General features: G+C 34.1%; 2 protein-coding genes and 1 pseudogene across 2 annotated transcripts; all 3 read right to left on the bottom strand.

Moving 5' to 3' along the window:
* Positions 1 to 3,932: 3,932 nt before the first annotated feature.
* On the bottom strand, positions 3,933 to 4,776 carry LOC110787260 (protein MITOFERRINLIKE 1, chloroplastic-like; annotated as a pseudogene).
* Positions 4,777 to 5,998: 1,222 nt separating this feature from the next.
* On the bottom strand, positions 5,999 to 11,711 carry LOC110787287 (nucleotide pyrophosphatase/phosphodiesterase). The gene is made up of 13 exons (XM_021991891.2): positions 11,355 to 11,711; positions 10,769 to 10,903; positions 9,613 to 9,707; positions 9,276 to 9,348; positions 8,922 to 9,044; positions 8,729 to 8,824; positions 8,314 to 8,443; positions 8,081 to 8,162; positions 7,853 to 7,988; positions 7,556 to 7,761; positions 7,336 to 7,461; positions 6,945 to 7,254; positions 5,999 to 6,463 (listed from the first exon to the last, which is right to left on the bottom strand). The coding sequence occupies exons 1-13, from the start codon at positions 11,547 to 11,549 to the stop codon at positions 6,152 to 6,154; spliced, it is 2,019 nt and encodes a 672-aa protein (XP_021847583.2). The 5' UTR covers positions 11,550 to 11,711; the 3' UTR covers positions 5,999 to 6,151.
* A 421-nt stretch (positions 11,712 to 12,132) lies between these two features.
* LOC110787286 (uncharacterized) lies at positions 12,133 to 16,141 on the bottom strand. The gene is made up of 5 exons (XM_021991890.2): positions 15,927 to 16,141; positions 14,574 to 14,813; positions 14,333 to 14,417; positions 12,598 to 12,676; positions 12,133 to 12,493 (listed from the first exon to the last, which is right to left on the bottom strand). Exons 1-5 carry the CDS (start codon positions 15,936 to 15,938, stop codon positions 12,430 to 12,432), a joined length of 480 nt encoding a protein of 159 aa, XP_021847582.1. The 5' UTR covers positions 15,939 to 16,141; the 3' UTR covers positions 12,133 to 12,429.

The following is a 16,141-nucleotide window of genomic DNA, read 5'->3' as shown; positions in this document are numbered from 1 at the left end:
AAGGGTAAAGCCCTGTAATCGACTAGTAGAAATAATTTGATATATCGTTTCATGTTTTAAGCATATCAATGAAAAATCTTATGAAGAGTTTAAAGATCCGGAGAATGCATGATTTTCTTATCCACTAAGGTTTAATTTTTCTCTTTCAATACTAAAAACTTCATATTTTGCATTTAATTTTATTTTTTCTTCATTTAATTCACTCGCTTATGATATGCTTCTTACTCGCTCAATCTTAGTTTGGTACTAGATTTTAGCTGGTGCGATGCACGGGTTCTATTAAATTGTTAAGTTAAAATAAAACTCCTATATATACCAACTGCTATATATTTGCTATATATTATATATATTAGATTAGAGTAGTTTTTTTTATTTTGGATTGAATTTCATTTTAGATTTATTGTTTAATTATTAGAGTGTTTGATTTTGGATTGAATTTCATTTTAATTTATTTTTTTAATTATTAGAGTGTTTGATTTTGGATGAAGTTGTATATGCGTAATATTAGTACTTAATTAATAAAAATAACTAAGTGGCACTCGACTTTTTTAATTTAAAAGTAATTTTGAAATCTTATTTTTCATTGGTCGAAACCATTAGATTTCCTACATGGTGATCTAATATTGGATTAGTGTTTGATTTTGGATTGAATTGAATTTTATTTTAGATTACTATTTGATTTTGGATGAATTTTATTTTAGATTTATTTTAATTATTAGAGTGTTTGATTTTGGATGGAGTTGTATATATTAGTAACTAGTTTAGTACTCGTGTAACGCACGATTATTACTACTCCGTAAATTAGGCCAATTTGTCAAAAATGACCTTTTATAACTCAAATTTTGCGAGAAAGGACCTTATATAACTTTTTTTTGTGAAAGCACAGCTTAATGTAAATATTTTTGCGACAAATGACCTAAGGAAAGTTTTCGGCATTGACTGAGCTTTTCCGGTCATTGACTTGCACGTGAGCAGCACGTGTGGCTTAAGTTGGCTAAAGACACCGATTTTTCCGAGTCTAGAATTTTCAAACTTGATTTTATTTCGACTTTTTTTTTTCAATTTTGGGTTTTAAAGCTTAGAATTTTGGAGTAAATTGGGTGTGGTTAGCAAAATAAAGTCACACGTGCTTCTCACGTGCAAGTCAATGGCCGAAAAAGCTCAGTCAATGCTGAAAACTTAATTTTGGTTGTCTTTCGCAAAAAAAAATTACATTAAGGTATGATTTCACAAAAAAAATTATATAAGGTCATTTCTCGCAAAATTTGGGTTATAAAAGGTCATTTTTAACAAATTTGACTACGTTTTAATAATTTAATAATTATTTACAGAAAAGTTAATAAAAAAAAATACATTTTGTAAATGAGTTCATCGACACCAATTGATTTAATTTTCCCTAAATAAATAATTAAAAAAATTAAGTTTTTTTTTCCAGACATTTTAACACACAAATAAGTTTATTCCAGTCAAAATAAGTTTATTTCAGATAAAATAAATTGAGATAATATAAGTTCAGACAAAATAAGTCGAATAAAACAGAGCCCTAGGTTAACTAAATTTATCTAAACTTATATTCCTTGAAATAAGTGTAATATTTGTTTCTTTCAGTTCTTTATAAAAAGTTTCTCATATTTACTCTTTTCACAATTTTTTTAAAATCAACAGGTATTGACAGGTATTGTTTTGCGTGTCTTTTTTTTTGAGGGAGTTTTGCGTGTCTTTAAGTATATAGTAATTGATGGATTGATTGATAGTTATAGTTATTGATCTTGGTAGTTAAAAATGTGCCACAAATATTCTCTCGTAAAGAAGAAACACGTAATATTTTTGACACAAATTATTAGGTACACCCGGTTGTATGTAGCTCTACATGCAACCAAATCGTTTTGTATTTTCTAATCCCTCAAAAAAAACACATTTTTCAGTTTAAAAGCACATTTTCAACTTAAAAGCAAATTTTTCAGTTTAAAATCACATTTTTACAATTTTAATGCACATTTGTTTTTCAAATATTATGATATGGAATATCTTCTTCCAATTGGGAAAAAACCTAAACTTAAAAGGTGAGCAACCAACATCAGTTTACATATCTCTCAAATTCTTCGCGCTCGTATGTTCTTTTGTACTAACAATGTGTTATTTTGAAATGTATCTGCTTTTAAGCTATAAAAATGTACTTTAACCTGTAAAAATGTGCTTTAAACTATAAAATTGTGCTTTTTGAGGGGTTAAAAATCATAACTACCCGGTTGCATGTAGAGCTACATACAACCGGATGTACCATTTACCGATTGTATTTTTGGTATTATTTTAAAATAAATTAGTGTAATTATTGATTGATTGTTCAGAAATGAAATTGTAAAAAATAATATTGCGTAGTACAAAAGATGTATGTTGCTATATTATTATATTTTGAAAAAAAATATAATATAAGGATATTTAATAACATATATTACAAATTTTTTTGATAAAAGATAGAATAATATCAATTAATAAGGAATGATTTTCTTTTTAAAAAAAGGAATATAAATTTGTTTAAAATATGGTGAAATCTTTTTGGCAAAAAAAAAGGAAAAAATACTAAGGACTCACCAGAACATGACACGTGTCATTTCTGGTGTGCCTTTTAGTATATAGTAATAGATGGTGAAATCTTTTCGGCAAAAAAAAGGAAAAAATACTAAGGACTCACCAGGATATGACACGTGTCATTTTTGGTGTGCCTTTTAGTATATAGTAATAGATTAATTATTAATTAATTACAATATCTATGTGGCACATCATTAATTATCTATGTGGCACTCAATTTTTTATTTCAAAAAAAATTAGAAATCTTATTTTTCATTGGCCTAAACCATTAGATTTCATACGTTGCGATCTAATAATTCAGCAAATATGTCTCATATATATATATATATATATATATATATATATATATATATATATATATATATATATATATATATATAGATAGAGCATTTGATTAAAGATAGTGGTCATGGTCGTGTTGTGTGCCGATCCCGTGTGCTTTGGGTCTAAATGCGCCCAGTACACGTCAACTCCACTTGTTTCGTGACGGACAGAAAATTTCAAAAAGTCATCCCAAGCCCATGTGTCCTCGTATCATGCCTTTGTGTCTAAGTGGGCAAAAACTACGCATGCTTACAAATATACCCCTAATTGCTATACCCGGGTACAAGTCGTAAAACCATTAGTAGTTGTACCACCCCCCCCCCCCAAAAAAAACGACGCACAACGCCGGTTTTTGGAACACCAAAAGGCGCGTGTGCACACGCGCGTCTGGATTTAATTTTTTTTAAAAATGCACGTGAGTTTCACCCGAGGTATTGCCTATAAATACAAAAAAAAAGGAGGGAACCTGTTCAAATTCATTAGCACGCAACAAAAAATTCTCTCTCCTCTGCTCAGTCGTCGCCCACGATCATTTTCTCTCTCCTAGAAAACGCCATTAAACTTCCTCCAACCACCTTAATTTACTTTCTCTCTCTTCAAACTGCTGTTAAGCTTCAAATTAACACTACAATTGCATAGAAAATTCAAAGGGAAAAATATGTTCGTTCTTTTTTGTGAAAACACAGGAGGAAAATGGATGTTCGAGAAGAATTCACATGAACAAGCTTGAAAATCCACAAAAAAAAACGAAGTAAGTAAATACAAGTGATTTGTTCCTTCAATTTTGTTTTCGAAGTAAAATTTAAACCTAAGTTTTCTTAAGTTTGTTCTTTTTCAGAAATACAAAGTGTCAGCAGAAAAAACAACAAACAGAAGTTATTTATGTCCAAAATTCGTACATGCAGCTGAATTGTTCACTTCATTACTTACTTTCTGTTTAATTTAGGAAAAATTACTTTTAATAACCCAACCTTTAAGCCATTTGCCAAAATTAATCCAACCTTTTGATTATTTTTTTATTAATCCAAGCTATATACCCCTCTAACTTTTATTGATCCAAAAAACTGGGAACCGCCTAAACCGGTTAAAAACTTTCGTTCCATAATCGCAAGCCTAGCAGTCTCAAATGCAAAATAACCAATAACAGAAAAGCAAACACTATGAACAACTCTAGGTCCCATACCCCTAGTAAAACCAACCCAGCCTTCCTCCATCTGAATCTGCTTAACAGTGGCATTAACCCCACCAAATGTTGCAGCAGCAAGCTTATTCACAGCCTCACCATGAACCTGAGTCATCAACCTAGTCTTGACGACATCCAACGGACTGACGGAGTCGTCAACGAAGCTGAAATCACCCCGGCCAACGCCCCACAACATACACTCTCCAATGGTGTCATTTTCCCCTTCTCCGTCTTCCTCAAAACCGCGGCTTTAAGCCACTCAAACGAGGCGTAACTCAAAACACCAGAAGGAAAATTCCTCAACAATGTAGCTGAGTATCCAGCATACAACCCCAAAACCCCATCTCTCTCCAAAATCTCAACAACCACCTCCTACGACCGCCCTTTCGCACCAGCCTGCATCCTTTGAGTAATCAATTCTTTCGGCACCATTATAGCAGAAGACACAATATTCCCCATCAAACCAGCAGTTGGTGGAATTAACACAGGCGGAATAACCTCAATTTTCGACAAAAACGATTTTCCAAATTCACAAGAGCAAAATAAACAACTGATGAAAAAGTGGACCCAAAAAATGCACTGCCTTTCGATTGGAAGGTCTTAACAATGGCTTCCAGGATATTCGCATAAATTTGAGATTTGGGTACAATGGAAAGGGAGGTACAATGGAAACGTGGCATTGCACCGTTAAAAACTTATGTGGGTCCCATTTATTGTCATCTCTTTCCCCTTATTTCCCCTGCTCATCTCCTTCAACCCCTTCATCATCTTCGTTCGTCCAATCCACCATGAAAGCTCGAACTTCTTCATCCATGCCACTCTTACAGTTACCACCATTATCACCCCTCTATTCAACCTCCGATCTCGACTTCCCCACCTTTTTCTCTCACTTAAACGTTGTCCTCATCCCCCCTAAGTCCCCCAAATCCGCCATCAACAACAACAATAATGTCTTTCTCCCCCATTTCATCTAACCCGGCTAAATCTTGCTGGTAACCAGTAAGGTGCAACAAAAGTTAAAGGGGTATAAAGCTTGGATTAATTAAAAATAATTAAAAGGTTGGATTAATTTTGGCAAATGGCTTAAAGGTTGGATTATTAAAAGTAATTTTTCCTTTAATTTACTAATGTTCAATTTTTTTCATTATAATGTTCATTTTCGTTGCCTTATGATTTTACCAAACCCTAACTTATGGCTTTTTGGATCCACTACTGGAAAATCTACAAATGCGCCTTAAATCGGCAGTGGAAAGATAAAAGAAACGATCGAGTAAGTAATTTTAAGTTTTCGTAGATCAATTTCGGTGTAATTTACTAATGTTCAATCCTTTTCATTATAATGTTCATTTTCGTTGCCTTATGATTTTACCAAACCCTAACTTCTGATTTTTTTTTGCTACAGTACTGGAAAATCCAAAAATGCGCCTGAAATCGGCACTGGAAAGAAAAAAAAAACGACCGAGTAAGTAATTTTTAAGTTTTTTTAGATCAATTTATGTTTAATTTACAAATATTAATTTTATTCATAATAATGATCATATTAAAAAACCGCTATCTCAGATAGCGGTTCAACGCTGAACCGGGAAAAAAAAATTACTTTTTTTCTCCCTTGTTGACGTGGATGGTATGGTGGGAATTAACTTAGAAAGTAACGTATTTTGGGAATTATTGGATTTTTATGCAATATTGAAGGAAATCGCTCCAAATAATAGGTTAGGAAACCTATGTCAAAAAAAAATTAATAGGTTGGAAAAAATAAGTTAAGTTAATTTCAGTCAAATTTGATCAGTTCAACCAGACATGGTCTAAAAAAGGTGATTGGAAAAATAATAGGGTCTAAGCAAGTTTATACATTGAGATTTGAGAATATACTTCTATACAAGTAAAATAAAAACTAGAGCATGAAAGTAGTAAGATTATTTATACGTACATCGTTTGAGCAACAAGCCTAGAACATCAGCAAATTACGCTACAAAAAGAGGTGAAAACATACACCCTTTGTCCGAAACTAATTGGCATGTTACTAGTGTAATATTTTGATAATTCCCCTTTGTTTTAACTAGCCAACGTGTACGGGGCACAACTATCGTGGACACAAGACAAAACATCTTTGTAATCTCTAGATATAGTGAAGGAATCATAAACCTTGCCATCACTACTCTTCTTGTACTCAAATTGCAGAGATGAATAGTTAAATGCAGTGAGCTTCACAAATCCAAAATCATAGTCTCTGTAAATGCTCCAACTAGTTTTTATTGGACTAAATTCGTTTAAGTGAGCTCCACCTCCACCAGCAACAACATGAATTGTACCATCTACCACACCTGAGTAATGAGATGTCTCTTCTTTGCTCTTCACACATTGGTTCTGCACGCATTTCAATATCAATACGTAGTACCTTCTTCGTTCTCTTTTAATTGCAACGTTTTAACTTTTGCATTATTCGCATAAAAACAAATGTTAATCCCACCTTTGTCCAGTCCTTTTATAACAATCCAACCTTTTGATTAACTATGAATAATCCAACTTTTGATGAGTATTGGTCCCTAGTGACCTTTAACCTAAACGACTTATCTTTTCTTACTGGTAATTACAAGTTAAGGATCAATTTAAGAAGGTACCCAGCAAAGGTTGGGTACTTGAATTATTCATAGTTAATCAAAAGGTGAGATTGTTTGCCAAGACTGGACAAATGTGCAAATATTTGAAGCAATGTTTCCATGTTATTTTTATACAGTGATATTTATTACCATTAGATGATTCAGTTTATTAGTGGTCAAAATAGATGGAGTAAAATGGATGGGGAATGTGTTTGCACTAATATGATATTACTACATGAACTACATACCTGGTAAACAGGGCATGTTCTCTCATAATTATGGACATGTCCCCAAAATGCAATATCAACCCTGTACTTCTGCCACAGTTTTTGTAAGTCATCTCTACCCATGGGCTCTTCAAAAGAGCCTTCTTCACCGAACCACTTATTAGAGGAGTAACCGAGGGGGCGATGACCAGCAAAGATCAACCAAGGTTGCTTGTGCCTATTTACTGATGCAAGGCATTCCTCCAGGAATTTGTATTGTTCAGTGCCGGCTCTCCAGTCATGCTCAGTGTCAGCTATACAGAAGTGGAACATTCCGTAATCTGCTGAGTACCTGTGTGTGCATAACTAGTGTCATTCTAGTGGTTTGAAGAATTTGAACATGTCCATTGACAATCTTGATTGATTCGCCTACCAAAATTTAGCCCTGTTTTTAGCAGGAACGTAAAATGTTGTTTCTGCAGGAACACCACATTCACCACCAGAGTCATTATTTGCATAAAATGATCCTGAATCTGGTGAGTCGCGTTCATGATTACCACTGAAAAACAGTCATTAACTTAGCTGTACAATACCTGACAAATTTTCGAGAAAACTAATGTACAAAAAATCAATTGAAATAACACAAAACAAACCTTGCAACCATGAAGGGTACAGATGATGCAATAGGCTCTACTTGTGCAGTAAATTGATCCCACTGTGAGATGTATCCATTGGCGTAAGGCAAATCTCCAATAAGGAAAACAGCATCAATGTTGTCAATATCTTTGGTTAGTTGATCTGTTGTGTTCAATGCTCCTGGTTGGTAGTCAGCGTACTCATTTGAGCCATCTCGTTCTCCCTAAATACAGCAAAAATAAGTAAAGTATGTCATCCCTTTGCCATATACATTGAAATTATTTGCATTTCTATCAGGAAATAAGGTATTGTACCTTTCCCATGTCGCCAAAGATAACAACACGTTGTAATGAGCTCTCTCCGGGAAATGGAGGAGATTTGAACTTATAGTTTTTGCTCCAAACATATGAACCATCAGACAATATGAGATGGCCCATCCTATAGCTGTATCTGAAAATAACCAATAAACTTAAATTTAAGTGACTGATAAAGAGGTAAAAGATTACAGTTGAGGATTATCATTTTGTGTTATGGACTCTTACACTGTGTTTGGCCATAAATCCTTTAAAAAGCTAGTGTGTATGAATCCAGGATCACGCCAACCAATTGTTCGTGCAGGTGAAGCTTAACATTTATAACCAAACAACTCAGTAGTAGCTAATAACATTTATAAGGAAAAACAATAAACATTTATAAAAACAGATGATTTGAGAATATAGTATCTAAAACCAAGAAGACAAAAATTAAGGTGATTTTGGAGATGAAAAATGCATACCGCACATTTGATTGCGAGTGTATGTGAAAGTTCCTGCAGGTGATTGCATGGTAGAACCACCAGGACGCCCCCACTCAACAAAAGGGACTGCTTCATCCATGTTATAACCACTTGTCCATGTTACTGTCATCTGTAAAAATCACAATAATACAAGACATTAAAACACTCATGTTTGAGCAAACTGAAAATTTTCTAGATATTGGTCCAAATTCAAGTGTCGAGTTTCCATTATGATGTTGAAGTGTCGAGAATCTATCATGGGTACTTGAGGAAAAATGAAGAGCCCGAATAAAAACAAAAACAGTACTATAACCAACCAGAAAAACTAGCATGCAGTAACATAATAGAAAGAATACTGAATACAGGAAATATGAAAAAATTGCATGTAGAAGTACCGTCAGAATTTGTAACTTACCACATCCCATGTCTCTCCCATAGCAAGGCGTGGATAAAGAGGCGCTTTAGGATTTGGAAAAGGTGATATAGGTTCTGTAATTTTCACAAGTTTTGGCTTCAAAGACCAAATAGCATTATTAGTATGATTTAGAAAATAAGCACAAAAAATATGATCAGCAAAGAATGGAAAAAGGAGAATTCCTCAAGCTTACATTAGACAATCCCCCTGAAAAAACTGCAAATGCAAAATCAGCTCGTTGATTGATCAAATCAAATTCCACAGTAGCTTTTCCAGTTTCAAGGTAATTGGGAGTGGAGTGATTTACATACTTATACTGAAAGACAGAAAAATAAGACATGTTACCAGCTTATCGCATTGTTCCACAAAAATATACGTGTATAAGCATTAGGAAACATCTTGTATGAGGCTTACTTACCACCTACCAAGGTACCAGTAACTTATTGCAAGTTCGGTACACATTTTAATCTTAAGCCTCTAATGTCTCCCAATAAGTTATTGGTAAAATGTAGCTCATGTAAGGCTTGTGGCATAGCAAAATGCTAACCTTAATGGGTGCGGTGCATATATATGGCTCCTCAACTCTTTTGTTACCAACTTCTTGACAACTTGCAGATACACTGCACAAATCCCAGAAACCAACTATTGTCAAAGCAGGTCCAGCCTCATTGGAAATCAAAATGCAGGCCAGAGGGAAAAAACTACTCCGTAGTAGATATGACATGAAACGAAAATATTACATAATAATTTATCCTTCTCATAACTTCATAAGTGACGTTGATATAGGTTGTGTGCTAATCAACTTGTAAATTTTAAGTTTCTATTGTTGTGATTAAATTTTAAAAGATTTTGAAACCAAATGTACTTGGACATTGTTGCCTTACTTGAATTTTGAAGGGGAGAAAACTCCAACCCAGTCATCTGGAGATGGCTGATCGATATCGATATCCACCGTTACCCTTGCAATATAGCCATAACTCTGTCAAAAAAAGATAACGAAAAATTACATTTGAGAATATACAGCTTATTGAGAGTAAACAGAAGAACAACTTATTGTATAGTCTGCTTGTTGAACATTTACTTGGTAACCTACAAATTCTTTGTTATACAGAGTCATTAAGCTTATAGAACAAATCAGAACAATCGCTGGGTAGTTATCTGCTCCTATCTTGAAAAATCCAAATGGCTTCAAGTCTAACAAGAATACAATGCACAGTTCTTGTAAAAGTATGGCAAAGACTCAATTGAAGTATGTTACATACGCTACTGTCATGCTTAGGTTGATGTTCTTATTTTTTTGTTAGGAAGCTTCATGAAACATTAGAACTCTTGTATTAACAGAATAGGAAGTTAGAAGTCTCTTAGCAGATCGCATTCATAAACAGAACTGTCACATTAGTTCAATGTGTTCTTTAATCATTGTTTGTTAATTTCAGAATGGTATCATAAGTCATAACAGGTCAGATTAGCATATATTTTGTTCCGATTTCTCCTCATCTTAATGTAACTAGATTTCTTATTGATCATTTGAGTTGGTTGATCAGGTTTTATATGCTTCTTCATTTCATCCACTTTTTCTAAGATTGCAAATTGGTTCAACCTTTTTTTTTTCAAATCACAATTTTCTGAATCCTGAAAAATATTCTCTTACACTGTCAATTCGAAACTCTCTCGTGCCTTCTCAAGATCCTATTAGTGTACATCATAGTAACTCAGCTTCAACCCCTCGTCGTATTTTTTGAACATAAAACTTTTAGCAGAGAAGGGAAGACTACTAGCTAACACAACCCAACTCATTTTAGATTCCTGATTAATAAGCTTGCTCTCCTCACTCGTACTAGACCTAATTATGCTTTTGCAAACCAGAATTTCCATATGTAAGCCAATTTTGGCAGATGCTTAAAAGTTTCACATTTGATTTTTTACATGTCTTAAGAAGATATTGTTCACATGGCTAGCAACAGATCATTGTAAGCTTAGTGATCGAAAACACGTTACAAATTTAAAGGCACGCGGTCAAGGATTAAGCTGCAAAAGTACCTCTTTGGTGGTTGTACTTTGAACTTCATCTCCTTCATTCTTTAACATTTTCAGCTTGCTCTTCTCATTTTCTTGGACAAGTGACATGCTTTCAGTCCGAGCCATATGTCTACAAGGTACTTTCTCCTCATTTCCCTTTGAAAAAAAATTGAATAAACAAACTAGTAAACTACATTCCGTTCAAGCCATAGAAACTGAATTGTTGCAGTCCCTTTTCGGGAGTAAAATTGGCTAAAAGACTAGTAAACTACACGAAATTCGATGTATGTTAACTTGAATAAACAAACTAGTAATCTCAAAAATGCATATATTTTGGGGAGTAAAATTGGCTAAAAATAGTATGGAGTACCAAACTAGGATTATCGGGAAAAAAAATTAAAAAAATTAGTTAGCCCAAAAGCTATGTATTACTTAAAATAATAATAAAAAGAAACTATTGTACGTATAATGTAGGGGCGGAACTAGAGAGTGGCTAGCACGGGTTATTCCCCCGTACAAACAAACATATTTTATACTTGTTTTGTAAGTGTAATACAAAGTACGATATATACATAATAATACCAAGATTAAGAAGATAATATCATACCTTGGAATCCAGAAGAATATAAGAAACATCAAGATGAACCTCTTTGTGAAGATCTAGAGTTGTACCGAGAATATTGATCTGGGACAACGGTTGTACACCATCGCCATGTTTGCGACCCCAAGAATTATTTGGAGAATTCAAGAATAAGATTGTCAATAACAAAACTTTCAAATAATTATAGCCGTTATTCTCCATTTTATTTTAAGGTCTATTAACCAATTTCAGGGGAAATGTAGAAGATAATTCAGGGCTCTCTTCGTTTTGGTACAACCCACCCAGAAAATATCTGTTGTTTAAGAATCCAACGTGGTAATCGGATAGCCGTATACATTACAAAACGTGAGCCCAAGCATTGATTATTCTAATCAATTTTTTGGACAATGATTGTAGCCTAGTAGATATTTAAGGAATGGACCAAGTTTGAGATATTTTGAAGCTCGTTTGATAAAGAGTTTCATGAACATTTGAATGTTCGTTTCTCATATGTTCACAAACTTTTTGTTTCTTTATGTTCATGAACATCTCGAAAAGTTTTTGATTTACCTTAGCAAAAGTAAAATTAAATAAGATGTTAAAAAAATATATAAATTCCTAAAAGTTAATTTTGTTTAAAATAAATTAATAAGTTTAACGGACCTTTTCGCCGACCCTACCGGTTACCGGCCACGCCTTACACTAATGAGCTTCAACTTTAGAATTTCCTATAATCTGAAATTGTTCAACTACTGAGATAGCTGAAGCTTGTAATAACTTGAAAACAACATGGTAGAAAAGCAGAGAAAAATAAAACTACCAGATCTATTCTTATATTGAATGTGATAAATCATAAATGTATCTGAAGCATACACAGGTTATTTACAGACACAGTTTGCTTCCTAATAGCTAACTTTTACAGAAATGTCACAGGAAAGAAGAAAAGAGCCAGCTGGTAGTCGAATACAAATGAATGGCACCAGTTAGTAGACACAAACTTCCTAGGATCCACTCCACAGTTATCCATTGAATTGTGCTAAAAAGGAGCAAACAAATGCGAGTTTGTATTACCCGATTTATCCCCAAACTTGATCAAGAATCCTCACTCCTGTGTAGCTTTTTTATTTGAAATGATGGAAGATAGTTGCTTCTCAAACTCTACCAGACTGCATATGTTGGAAAAGGGGTAAGGGGATGTTTGGATATATAGAACAATATTAAAATGAAGACGAACATATGCAGGGGATAATAATCTAACAATGATACTTACATCTCAAATTTGCTCAAAGCTTCCTGTCGTTTCACGCGATAGAGATCGCTGTCTTCAGGCACATTTGTCAATGGATTAGCTGTCAAATGATAACATAAATAAATTAATCAGCACAATTAGAAAGTAACTACAAAATAAATGATCACACAAGGTCCAGGCTTTTGCCCAATTCGTAACTGTTTTGACTTTTGAGGAGTTTGGGTGAAACTTCAACGTAATTAGAAACGTGGGATTTCTTAACAAAGACCTCATGCAATATTGGAAAGCAAGAAGCCAGCAACCAACTGATCAAATACTAAAAAGTTTGATCAGCAGAAATGGAGCCACAATTGACTAGAAAACTTTCACCGGAATCTTCTACTCAGAGTTCCAACCCTCCAGCAATGCTATTGCTTGCAATCTTAAGAACCTAACTAGATGGAGATAATTAGTGTGGACATCCCACAGACACAGAAAGAGACTAGTAATTATAGGCATCAACATTTGTGGACGATATGAAGTCCTAATTTGAATTCATAGAGCTTTGAAAAAAAATATTATTTTCAAACAGGTGTACCATAGACTGCAATGGATTCTGCAGATACAAAAAATAGTAGGAGGGGGCTGTCAAGCAATCATCTGAGTCTCGCGAATTTAATCAGAAACTCTGGCTTGCCTACAGGAACTTTAATGGACACATAACTGCAGGATTAGCAATGTTGCAATGCATACATACTAAGGAATTTGATCAACTTCTTTAGGAATCCAGCAGATAGCAACTTGAATATATCTTGAACTGTTACTGATAGGCCTTTTTAAAACAAGAACCTGCAATGGAGTTGGGTGCATAAAGTGGAAAGATCTCATCTTGCGCTTGTTCATCAGCTGGTAGTAAGATACTTCGTATAAAAGAAAAGATATATTGCCTATTCCATAGATTTTTAGTGATCTTTTGTTTTACTGACCATTTCATATATACATATATAAAAAATATAAAAAAAAAAGAAAAAAAAAGAAAGACAAAGACAAAGACATGATAACAATGTAGTGACAAGCAGTTACTACAACCAGGCTTACCATTTACTAGACTAAGACACTTGTTTGATACTTATAAGAAAATCTCAAAGCACAAGAGAAATTCATCAAAGTGTGATTAACTGGGTATATGGAAGTATGCTACACGAGCTCACTGAAATATAACTGGCCAATTAATTTGACTGTCCCCTTTCACAAGAGTCGAGTTTCAAGAGCTATTCTTTTTTTCTTTTTTTTTTTGAAAGGCACAAAGCCACAAATCTTAAAGGGTGGAAAACATAATCCCAGACTTTCATCCTGAGTAGTCTATTGCTAGATCAGAATATAGCAAGGTAGCTGCTGCTGAGAATTTAAAAGAATCACAAAGCGAGGGGCAGACGAAATTTATTCAAGCAAAAAGAATTAGAATCTCGCTTATAACAGATAATTACTGCATAAAGGTCCCTGCACCTTACAGTTTAGATAACTATACAAAGGAAAAATGATCGATCAATTTCTTGGCAACTTACTTTCTTAAAGCATTAGAAGAAGTTAACATTTCTATACGAGAGGTAGAAATCAGAAATACACAAGGAAGTGCGGAACAAATTGATCAGAAATAAGGAAACAAGCTCACAAACAATCCTCATTCTCTTAATTCTCGAGTAATCAACAAGACGGCCCCAACATAAATGAACACAAGCAATAAAATCCAAGTAGAAATACTCCAAGAGAAACATACAAGTAGTTGTGGCCGGCAGATTAGGCGTAATGTGGTGCTCAACAACAGCCAAGGGGCCTGCTTCACTAGGCTTCTGCTGCCCACCCTATCCAAGAACATTCAAAAGATGTACAACTTACATATGAGAATAGCTTAAGGCTGCATATGCCTGAGCTGACCATTAAAAGAAATGGCGGCTGTCACGGAGAACAATAACTACTTAACTAGTAGTAGTGATCATTAAAAGAAAGAATATAAATACCTTCCGTTTCTTCAGTATCTTCATATGACACTTTTTAATGTAGTGCATCAGATGATAACGAGAATGTCTTGAGCCCAACTCTTCATTGACTTCAGGGTTTGCAGCCAGCCAGTCAGAAATGTCTTTGGACTTGATAACATCATCCAAATCCAACGCTTCCAACCAAGAATAAACAGGACGCCACTGATCTGTACGTTGAAACCGGGCTGGATTTTCACCCCGGTTAGCTTTTTTATCCTCCTAAAAGAGTGTTCCACATACGTAAACATAATGTTACCACCAAGGTGCAAAAAATAACTAGCTAATGATAAGTCCAGTTTAAACAGTACGAACAACATTAAGAAAAAAAATCAATAATTTTCTTGTTTTCATTTAGTAAGGGTGGTCTAGATAAAAATATTGTGTTGCTACTAGATCAACCAATTTCCATCTCTAAAAGAAATAACACAATCCTCATAATTTGATGTTCCTGGTGTGACATAACCATAGTTATAGGGTACCCTATGTATCATGGAATCTTGTGTCATGTAAGTACACAAGAATTAAACCACCCATCCGGGCCAAACCGGGCCACCGGCCACCCCCTCCCTCGAGAAAGAAAATTGCACCTCTATTCAAAAAATTGCTAACTAGTGCAAAACTTAAATTTCAAACAGAATAAACTGCAGCAAAAAACCATCTCCGCATTCCAGACGATAACACGATATCTATACAAAAATGTTAAGTGAACACCTCTAATCATCAATTTGATGTCCTGTTGAATTTCTTGTTAAAAATGCTCTATAAAGCGCAGTGTGTACACAATCATTTCTAATAAAATAACCACAAATTAAAAACAGTCTCCAATCACCATGATTTAACCCCAACTCAAATATTTCTTCATAATAATTTGACATAAAATATCGTGAATGTCAAATAGTGGCGAAATCTGTTACCTAAGACCTGGAATCAAATCTCGTCTATATCATTGACTTTTGTAAAAAAAAAAAAATCTAAAAAATCTATAGCATCAAAGTTCTGGCTTATTTTTAACAATTCAGTACAAAAAAGGAAAGCGACGATAGCGCGAACATTTGTTTGCCACGGACAATCTAAACCAACAGAAATCAAGTTGTTCCTAAATACAAATTACTAGACATTGACATAAATCATCATTTTCCTGAACCAGATTTGCTATAAAATTTCTCATAAATTAGTTATCAGTATTTTCAATCAAATTTGCAGGTAAAAATGTTCATAAATTAGGTTCTGGTACCTATAATAAGTCAGTTAATTGCATAAAATAAAACAGCAGTAATAAATAAATAATGAACGAAAAGACAGGCAAATAAGGGAGAGAGCAAATAAACTAACCATGACCTTCATCCCAGTCGATGCCAAATTCAGGTCACAAAGATTTCGTACCACAAGTATGTAGTAATTGCTAGGAATTGGGATTTTTGTAAACCCTAAATGTGAAGAGTAACAAATCAACCAAATTCGACCACTTAAACTTGTTGTCTTTCTTAAATGGTTGTTGGCCTCGTTGCATACGACGGCTGCCTGGTTAATCTTTCAAACATTACGAG

Source organism: Spinacia oleracea, chromosome 5 (genome assembly GCF_020520425.1).
Source record: "Spinacia oleracea cultivar Varoflay chromosome 5, BTI_SOV_V1, whole genome shotgun sequence".
Lineage (NCBI taxonomy): Eukaryota > Viridiplantae > Streptophyta > Magnoliopsida > Caryophyllales > Amaranthaceae > Spinacia > Spinacia oleracea.
The sequence above is the reverse complement of the archived record's forward strand: the minus strand, read 5'-3'. Positions and strand labels throughout refer to the sequence as shown.